Genomic DNA, 10,457 nt, shown 5'->3' on the forward strand with positions numbered 1-10,457 from the left:
TTCAAGTGACAGCCTTTGTTGTGTTTGATTGTTAACTTGTAGCCAGCAGTGAACGAAATTTGTTAAATAGGTAAATTTTTGTTGTATTGACATTACAAAAGTTTCTTGTTAGCATCTTGTAGGCAAAGTGATGCATGCGCAACTCAAATCTGCACTCGACTGACATTGGGCAGTGAAAGTCTTGCTTCCCCCTAGCGCCTGTGAGAGAAAAAAACACCCTTGCAACTTTCCAATATGTGGTATCTCGTGATATCACGTCTCTCGATGGAACTGCACACACACAGGTACCAGCTAGCTATAAGAACAAGGTAGTGATAGAGTTTTGCACACTATTGTCATGGCTAGGTCGGCAAAAGAAAAGAAGCAGAAAGTTAGAAAAGCATTGTCGGGTGAACAGAGAAAGATGAAACGGCAGACTGAACAGGCAAGGAGTTAGTAACCATACGGCATACACAAGTTGCCAAATATCTATTCCGAACCTATAGAGAAACCTGCTAGCAAAAAGTGTTAGAGGCTAGTGTCTAGGGGACACTTACACATAACAATAGACATGAACACAGCAACAAAGAGACCTCAGATTCAGAATCCAGAGTTTTGAGAAAAGACAATATTGGTTACTAGTAGTCAGTTTGTTTGATTCAACAAGAGAATAGTGCTGAAGCGCTGTGTGTGTAGTAGCTAATTGAACCTTTGCTAGCTTGTGATTTGAATCACAGAGCGCCATGATTTCTTGCATTGTATTTGATATAAATGCATCATTAAAAAAAGAGTCAAACACAAAGTACTGTAAAACTGGAATTTGGGCGAGGAACTGAACAGCGTACCCAGCTAGCAGTATTTTCAGATTTCAAATGTTGTAGAAAAAGCCAGCTTACGCCATTTAAGAATGCCACAGAAGACATCAGTTGAGTTGGTGGTCTGCTAGAGTGAACAGGGCTTTTGTTCTTCTCTAGGACCTGCAGGCTCAGGACAGAGCCCACCGTATCGGTCAACAGAACGAGGTGCGTGTGCTGCGTCTTTGCACAATCAACAGTGTTGAAGAGAAAATCCTGGCTGCTGCCAAGTACAAACTTAACGTGGACCAAAAGGTCATACAGGCTGGCATGTTTGATCAAAAGTCTTCCAGCCACGAGCGCAGGGCCTTCCTGCAGGCCATCCTGGAACACGAGGAGCAGGACGAGGTCTGGGGTCAGGAAGTCTGTCTACGCATTAATGTGTGTGTGTGCGTGCACCAGAAACAATCAAAAGCACAATTTTAAAGAGTGAGCCTGCTTATTGCTCTGATTGCCAATGTGTGTTTGCTGTATTCAGGAGGAAGATGAGGTGCCAGATGATGAGACGGTCAACCAGATGATTGCCAGGAGTGAGGAGGAGTTTGATCAGTTCATGGTCAGTGTTGAAGATAAACTATATCTCATACAAGTCTTTAACTACAGCCTTGACTTAACCAAAATCCTTTCCCTACATACTGTATATTCCGTGGCCCTTTTTTTCTGCCTCTTCCTCCCTCAGCGTATGGATCTAGACAGGCGTCGCGAGGATGCCCGTAACCCACGGCGAAAACCTCGTCTGATGGAGGAGGACGAGCTGCCCACTTGGATCATGAAGGATGACGCTGAGGTTGAACGGCTGACCTGCGAGGAGGAAGAGGAGAAAATGTTTGGACGAGGTTCACGACAGCGGAAGGAGGTGGATTACAGCGATTCACTGACGGAGAAGCAGTGGCTCAAGGTTATTAGCCTCATGCAGCAAGGGCAGAGCTGAAAAAGACATTGAATTTAAATACAACATAAAACTTCTTCGCTTCCTGGAGTAAAGGGTTGATTCTTCTTTTAATCTCTCAGTCTGTGTTTCCCGTGCAGGCGATAGAGGAGGGTACACTAGAGGAGATCGAGGAAGAGGTACGTCACAAAAAGACGACCCGCAAGAGGAAGCGTGACCGCGACCTAGATCTCCCTGGTCCCTCGTCTTCCTCTGGAGGACGAGGTCGAGGGGACAAAGATGAAGATGGGAAGAGGCAGAGGAAGAGGGGGCGACCACCTGCTGAGAAACTCTCCCCCAACCCCCCTGCCCTCACAAAGAAGATGAGGAAGATTGTGGACGCTGTCATCAAGTATAAAGACAGGTAGCTCACAAGTTTTGTGGTGCTTATACACTGACATTAAAATATGTACTCATCTCTGTTGTAGCCATCATCATTTAGTTTTAGGACAACTTAAGGTCAAAAGAGAAGCACTTCCTTAAATATTTGTAGAAACTGAGAAAACTCACCAGTTTTCACAACAGCTTACACACATTTTCAGAAATAATAGATAGATAGATAGATAGATAGATGTTTATTGATCCCAAGAAAAATGGGAAATTCCTGGTAACAGCAGCAAAAATCAGTCACAAAGCACAAATATAAGTGTAAATGAAATACTAGGAAAATATACATACATACATATACATGAAATAATAATACGAATAAAGTAAAAAGAACAAATATTTGAATATGTACAGGATGGGGGACAAAAATGTGCAACTGCTTAAATAATATGCTAAAAGTAAATTTAAATAAACCAAATGTCCAGGTTGCATTAGTGCAGTAGTGTGGTGTCCAAAAGTCTCATCTACCACCCGTGATGACGTGTTAAAAAGTGTTATTGTGTTGGAATGAATGATTCCTGTAGCGGTCCGTGCGGCATCGAAGCTGTCGGAGCCTCTTAGAGAAGCTGCTCCTCTGTTGGACCAGTGTGGGGTGGAGAGATGGTCAGGGTTATCCATGATAGATAACAGTTTGTTCAGCGACCTCCTCTCCACCACAGCTTCAAATAATACTTGTTCTGCTCTCATTGAAAGGTAAAAAATTAATATCACTAAATCAGACATTTTGAATTATGCTAACATGTATATGAATTAAACTATCAGATGTCACACAAATGGCATTAAATGCATACAAAGTGAAGTCGAGTGCACAATAATTGCATAGAAATGATCTAATAGTCACCAATAATGCATGTACTATATGTATATAATGTCTGTACCACTGCTGGCTGGACTTTAGAATTTAAATGCATGCTATGCGGACCTACCGATTGAGAGCTTTAACTCTTACTAACTTTTATTAATTGGCTTTTATGTGTTCGCAGACAGTATTTTATTTATGAAGTCATGGGGCTGTGGTTTAAGGAAAAAGTAATGTAAAATGTATGTAATGTAAGGTTTATCAAACAAATGTGAAATCTACAATTTAACTAGAAACTGGAAAACAGTGATGGGTCTGAACTCTTAAGCTAAAGTTTTTATTCATTGTTTTGTTCATTGATCAGAGAGATTATGAAAGTTGTCTTTCACCCATATAGTGTGTAAGTAGAATAAATGAACAAAGGGACATTTCATTTGATGAATTCAAAAAGTGATGATGCCATTTCCTGCAGCGCCAGTGGGCGTCAGCTAAGCGAGGTGTTCATCCAGCTGCCATCTCGAAAAGAGCTGCCGGAGTACTACGAATTGATCCGCAAGCCTGTGGACTTCAGGAAGATCAAGGTTAGATCAGAAAAAAAAATTCTTTTGGGGTAAGTTGGTTACTGCAGCTGCAAAGTATCGCTCATACAACAAAAAAAGACAACAAGAAAATGTATAGGTTAACAGATACACATCACATGTTACTAAGTGATGTACAGGACATGCTGTGTCTTTACTGTAGGAGAGGATTCGAGGTCATCGTTATCGCAGTCTGGGTGACCTGGAGAGGGACGTCATGCTGCTCTTCCAAAATGCTCAGACCTTCAACCTGGAGGGATCACTGGTGAGACTTACTATTTACAATCTTTACTCATGGACGCAGAAAAACACCTGATGTCTTTGTCTCTAAAGTGTACTGTTCACTGAGAGTAGCTTGTACACCTGTCACTTGGTGAATGTCTGATTTGTACCCATTACAGAAATAACTTTTTGTCTTCTTTTTTATATCCCAGCCACTACTTGTCCTATATTTAGGAAACTTGAAGGCTTGATGCACCATAATTAAATGCCAAAAGTCTGATTGGAGAGACTTGGAAGGCATTATACATTTTTTTAACTGTATTCTTTTGTTATATATACGCGGTTTTCATTGATCAGAAAGCTTTAAATAAAGGTCATTAAAGTTATAACTGCTATGTATTATAACTGCTAGTATGCATCTTGTTGCTGATTGGCCCACCAGATGCCTTTATCATGCATGGCAGACAACTATTTCTGTCTGTCTCCTTTACCATAAAATGCTAAAATGTTAGTAATCATATATGAATTGTGGTTACTAAAAGTAAGTGGCCAATAAGATTTCACTTGGCTCGTTGAAGTTGTTTATCCTACCGGGGAACGGCTCCTGTCAGCTGGCGCCCACTATGGAGGGTCTAATGATGGCGATGTTAAGCTTGTCTTGCTTCTGATGATGATAAGGGACGGTTGTTTTCTGCCATGTTTTTCTCATGTGAGCAGATATATGAAGACTCCATTGTCCTCCAGTCAGTGTTTACCAGCTTGAGGCAAAAGATCGAGAAGGAGGAGGAAAGTGAAGGAGGGGAGAGTGAGGAAGAGGAAGACGAGCTGGAGGAAGGATCAGAGACTGAATGTAAGCGTGTCCATTTTAGTTTGTTGTTATTTGTAAATGCAATTCATGTTTTAGTTAATTTGTGATTCACTTTGTCAGTTGTAAGAATGTTCTGTGATGTCCTTTTTGCCGTCAATAATGTTTTGCTCAAGACAGACACTTAAGTTCACCTTCAGTTGTATTGTTTTGAAAACACTAGTTTTCAAAAACAGAAAGTGCCTTTTCACGCTTTAGATTAGTCTTAGTGTTATTTATACCATAAACATGTTACGTGTGTGTGTGTGTCCAGCTCGCTCAGTGAAAGTGAAGATCCGTCTGGGAAAGAAGGATAAAGGTGGAGATCGACGGAAGGGTCGCAGCAGACGATCAGGACGCAGTAGAGCCAAACCTGTTGTTAGTGACGACGACTCTGAGGATGAGCAGGAAGAGGTAATTCACTGTGTGTGGGTGGGTTTGTGTGGGTGGGTGGGGGAATTTCAGTTAAACCTGATGAAAAGTTGGTAATGAGGAAATAAAAGTTTTTGGTGTGTACTCAGGAATTTTAAAGCACTTTCTTCCCATTACGGGATGCTGTTTTTTAAACTTTTTTCATGATTTTCTCATGAACTCTTACAACAATGGCCTGAATTAAAAAAAGTCTTAACACATACCATGATTATCATCCGTTCATCAACTTTATCAGTCTTATCAGGTGTTTTTTTCTTTCCGATGTGGGTTGGGCTGCCGATAAAAGAATATTCTAGACATTTTCTAGTTTTCTCTTTTATCTCTTCTCCAGGAGCGTTCCCCCAGTGCCACTGACGAGGAGTCCTGAACTGTACTGTAATGTGGGAGAGAATGGGACATAAAGGGATTTTCCTCCAACTAAAGCACTGCATTTACAGTAAATAAAATATGCCTCTGTCAACTCCATCCATCCTCAGTCAAATATCATAGGACTCAAATAGAAGGGTGGTTTGCAATACATTCTATACAGAAACAGACATACATATTATTTGATTAGTCATATTGACATCACATAAAAACAGTATACATACAATATCATAAAATACACAGATCAATCTGACTATGCACACCACCTCATTAAACTTTTTCTGTTTCTCTGCTGAAGCCTAGTCTGGAAAAGTCTAAACACAAAGGGATCAAATGAGGTTTTAACCTATTTGTGCAATTGCAGGAGGGTTTTTAATCAGTTTTAATGAGAATGTTGTCAGTGTATAAGTGTGAAATCCCTTCTGGGATTCAGCTCAATGTAGAAAAAATACTGCAAATGCCCTGAAGCCATCCCTGTTCCCTGTTCACCATTTATAAGCAGTATATAAATACAGTAATTTTAATTCTCCTATGAAGACACATTTTATATTATTACAACTTGGTTTACAATATTAGCATTATCTGTTTATAAACCAGCCTCCACTTATTGGTGACCACAAGCAGAGTAATAGCTGTTGACAAATACATTAATAAATGCTTATATCTGCTTACAAGTACATTAAAGTGTGTTATAAATCACTTATTATAAAATGTTTATACAATGCTTTAATGCCATTAAAACTAACCCCAACCGTGTTTAAGAGGATTAAATGTACAGTAAGTTCAACTCTGACATAACAAGACATTTCATTTTCTATATTTATCCAAATTATTTGTTTTGGACATATTGGGATTACAAAACGAGTCCTTAGCTATCCTGAGACATTAGATTTGGCAGATTCAGTAAAGTGAAGTAAACAACATTGAATGTAAACAGTAAATGTTTTCAGATAGAGCTGTTTACACCCAGCTACTACCTAACATTACCTTACTTTAGCTTGCTTCTGGACATACAAACCTGATGTTTTGCCTCTGCTTTACGTGGCGATATGTTGCAAATAACACTCAGCCACATTGGAGCCACTGTGATTGCCGAGGTGTATGCACATCACATATTTGTGACCGGGGCTCACTGTTTGAGTTGGAATCTTGCTGTGGGCGCAGGGTGTTTCCAGACTTCTCAGAAGCTCTTTAGCAACTCACCACAGTTATTTGACTGAGGTTTAATGGAGTTGGGTCATGGTCACTGTATATAAAGTACAGGATAAAATCAACCTTGCTGCTGCGTACCTGTTACACTTCCAATATACTGTAAGCACTTACAACTGTTGATTGTAGACTTAAAGAATCATGAGGTCGTAATTCATCAATGAGTACTGTAACTTTAACTGTTTCTCCTTCAGTTGTTGTGTGGTGACTTTAGGATTTCAGAACTGTTTTGATGTATGTACTTTGGCACTTTTTATGGTTTTGATTTTAAGACAAAGGACCAGAGGGACAGTGGCTCCTCTCTGCTTGTGAATGCCTCATGGCAGGACAGTGTTGGATATACTGTACAGAGTATTTTTTAGAGCATAAAAAAGTGTGTCAATGCACGTGTGTACAGCTCACAAGTTCAGTACTGTACTTTTTTCATTAGGGTAGGTAAATAGAGTGAACAAAATACAACCAAAGCATCAACATTTTCTCCACTAAATTATTATGACCTGTCTGTGTTGTGTTGTGGGCATCGTTGCTGATTTCAAAACGTAACAATAAATCATAGTAAAAGCTTATGTTGTCGTCTGTGTGATATAGTGCTGAAATAATTAATTGATTAGCCGACAGAAAATGAATCTGTGACTATTTTTGGAATTGATAAATTGTGGAACAAAACAAGTTAATTGACAACGTTGGGAATGATCAGCATTTTTCACTATTTTTGGAAATTTTATACGATCAAGAAATAATAAAGGAGAAATTCAGTCAATTTCAATACATAGTTCTGTTAAACAAGGCAAGTTTAAAACATGTGTTTAGCCTCTAAACATGCTCAAAATGTCATTATATTAGCCATGTGCAGTTATTCCTTTCGAGTGAACACAGCGAATTTGACTGCAGTAGATTTGACAAAAAGGCATGTTTTGACTAGTGTGAACTTCAATGGAAAACAAATTCAAATTAACAGGTATGTACACTGGCTGAATAAACACAACCTTTATGCCTTTCTGTCACATCTACTGCAGTCAAATTCGCTGTGTTCACTTGGAAGGCATCACTTCACATGGGTAGGCCTTTTAAATGACATTTTGAACATGTTTAGAGGCTTAAAACACGTTTAAAACTTGCCCTGTTTACCTTGCTAACGCTAGCAGGAGGATAACATGGGGTAGGCAGCAGCAATTGGTATCATTTTTCTTTCTACTGACCACTCTAAATTTACAAACAGAGCTAGGAATTGAAATTGAACGGATTTCTCCTTTAATAATGAAAATAACCTTTTAAATAAATGTTACTACGCAAGATGTATCAGAATCAGAATCAGAAATACTTTATTGATCCCTGAAGGGAAACTCTGTGTTACAGTTACTGTATTTGGATATATTGACTATATTCCTAATAGCTGGAGGTAATTAAGGAAGAAGGAAAGGTTTTTATGTTTTTAGAGGCTTGCTTTAGTCATCTGTGATGAGAAAGTTAATTTAAATACTACAAGCACTGCTGCAGTCACATTTACTTTACTCTCATCAGATTTGTTTTGGATCTTTTGGGGGCAATAAAGCCTTGTTAGCAAACTAGGCTTCACATTTCAGGCACACACCTCTAATGGTCATAGGTGATGATTAGGAGGGATTATTTTGTTTTTAGGGAAATTCTACTCATTGTGCCTTTAAAACAGCTCAGAGTTCTGACATGAAGTCTGTCAGATGTCATGGCACTCTTTGACCATTAGGAGGAGATCTAATACAAACACCAGTCAGTCTGCCATTTCACTGCAAGACGCCCTTTTTAATTAAACCTTCTGTATTTTTATTATTTTCTCAAATCTGTCCTTGAATTTTAAGCTTTTCACAAAAGAAATGTTAGACACTGCGATGTAAAATTTATTTACACTTATTACATTTAAATGTTGATTTGGCCCAACTTGACCTTATTTCCAACATGGCCTCCAACATAACAAGAAATATAAAATCAACATTAAACTTCTCAGTAAGGCATGTAAATAAATGAATACAGAAGCTCTTTATCCAGATGATATAAACATCCTTGCTATACCCCTCATATTTATGTTTATTTTGTAAGCTTGTTGGCTGGCAAATATGTTGATTACACAGTGTCCATTAGGAGGAGGGATCTTGGCACATGTTTGGATGTGCTGTGTGTGGTTTTAAAAGAACCTCAACAGCGAGGTCTGTGTTGGGGGTCGAAGTGTTTGCTTCTGACAGTGTGGGGGTGTGGGCAGCTCCCAAAGTCCCCACAAACAGAGAGGCAGCATCAGAATCAGGGTTTCGCTGAAACTTTTCTGGAGATGTTAAAATATGTAGTATTGGATTTTACACATACAGTGTATAATACTCTGTGCTTTGCTCATAAGGTGGACAACTGTCTAAAAGCTCTACTCTGATGACTCAAACAGAATGTAAAGGAGTAACATCCATGCCCATTTGTCTTTTTTAGTTTAAGTTTACATTTTTTATTATTAGTTATTTAGCACTTTAAAAGCAACATTTTTTTTATTAAAAAAAAAAAGTTTGCACCAATGTATTTCACAAAGACCAAAACATATGTATGCAAGCATAAAACACACATATACATAGAGTAGAAACAAGTTGGGACACAAATTGAAACCCTTGAAATCAGATAAATTTTATATATACATAAAAAGATTTTATATATATATATATATATATATATATATATATATATATATAAAAGCTTTTTTAGTGTTCAAACAAGTATATGGAGAAATCATTATTTTGTATTTGCTTCGATGCACATTTTGTGTTTAAGCAGTCTTTACCAAATAACTTCAGGATTCATGGCCAATATTGTAAAAACATATTGCTTCTCTCAGATGAAATCATGTCTCCAAAATGTCAATTTTTCAGGGTAAAATAAAAACAACATCCTTAAACTTGGTGGTTAGAGTTGGTTAGAGATAATACAACCGTCCTTTTTCACAGAAGACAATTTGACATGTCTCATTCTGAAAAGCACAGGTGTAAGTAATGAAAAAAGTGATGGTATCCTGGCTCACTGTCACATTGTCACGACTTACTGGGATACTTAGAATAGAGCCCTGGTTAATATTATTAATGACACATGCTTTATGACAACTAAAAAATAACTGCAGTGAAAAGGGCATACTTTTAAGGGATCTCAGATGGAGGGGATATTTACACAGGATGTAGTCTTTTAGTATGACTCACTTGTTTTTCGGAAGTCAGGGTAGTTGATGTTTTACTAAATCGTGCACAGCTGAAATATGTACTGTGCATGCATATACATACACATCACACTTACAGCGTGCCTCTCTGTGGGTCTGTTAATGGTGTGTGTAGTGATGGTGATGAGCGGAGCAGAAATTGTAATCCAGACATTTTTTCGACATTCCGGGAATACCTCTCATAGCTCTCTGCTTCTACCAGGAGAATGGCTAAGGTCTTTCCCCTCTTCACACGCACACACACACACACACACACACACACACACACACACACACACACACACACACACACACACACACACACACACTGTATCGGAATCCACACTAAAGTCTCCATGTAAAACAATCTGATGCATTAAGAAAGACGTGGGGGAATCACTTTTCTGAGACACTGTGGAATTGGATTTATCTTTTGGGCGCTACATACATGAGCAGAAATAATGCTACTGGAGAAGAAATAACTGATAGAGCATTTTAGATAGAGCAGTGAATATCACTTGGAAATGCTAAAAAAATTACAGTAGAGGTATCTGTATCATCTTTCCAAGACATTTTGCATCATGACTAATGGGGATATTTTGTTTTGCAAATGTTCTGTTTGCTTTTGAGAAGGAACACAATGTGACTATATATATATTAACC

General features: G+C 38.5%; 1 protein-coding gene across 10 annotated transcripts in view; it reads left to right on the forward strand.

Moving 5' to 3' along the window:
- Window positions 1-7,164, forward strand: part of smarca4b (SWI/SNF related BAF chromatin remodeling complex subunit ATPase 4b) — a 21,738-nt gene extending 14,574 nt beyond the window's left edge. For 5 of the 10 annotated variants that reach the window (XM_032500425.1, XM_032500434.1, XM_032500472.1 and 2 more), the window contains 9 exons: window positions 954-1,214; window positions 1,312-1,389; window positions 1,513-1,731; window positions 1,845-2,125; window positions 3,420-3,528; window positions 3,689-3,790; window positions 4,465-4,597; window positions 4,866-5,005; window positions 5,355-7,164. In XM_032500425.1, coding sequence (XP_032356316.1) covers window positions 954-1,214; window positions 1,312-1,389; window positions 1,513-1,731; window positions 1,845-2,125; window positions 3,420-3,528; window positions 3,689-3,790; window positions 4,465-4,597; window positions 4,866-5,005; window positions 5,355-5,390 — 1,359 coding nt within the window. In that variant the 3' untranslated portion in view covers window positions 5,391-7,164. Of the gene's footprint in view, window positions 1-953; window positions 1,219-1,311; window positions 1,390-1,512; window positions 1,732-1,844; window positions 2,126-3,419; window positions 3,558-3,688; window positions 3,791-4,464; window positions 4,598-4,865; window positions 5,006-5,354 lie in introns of those variants that run through there. The other 5 variants (XM_032500442.1, XM_032500452.1, XM_032500463.1 and 2 more) reach the window with 5 other exon arrangements.
- Window positions 7,165-10,457: the final 3,293 nt, after the last annotated feature.

The sequence above is a fragment of the Etheostoma spectabile genome, chromosome 2 (assembly GCF_008692095.1).
Source record: "Etheostoma spectabile isolate EspeVRDwgs_2016 chromosome 2, UIUC_Espe_1.0, whole genome shotgun sequence".
Lineage (NCBI taxonomy): Eukaryota > Metazoa > Chordata > Actinopteri > Perciformes > Percidae > Etheostoma > Etheostoma spectabile.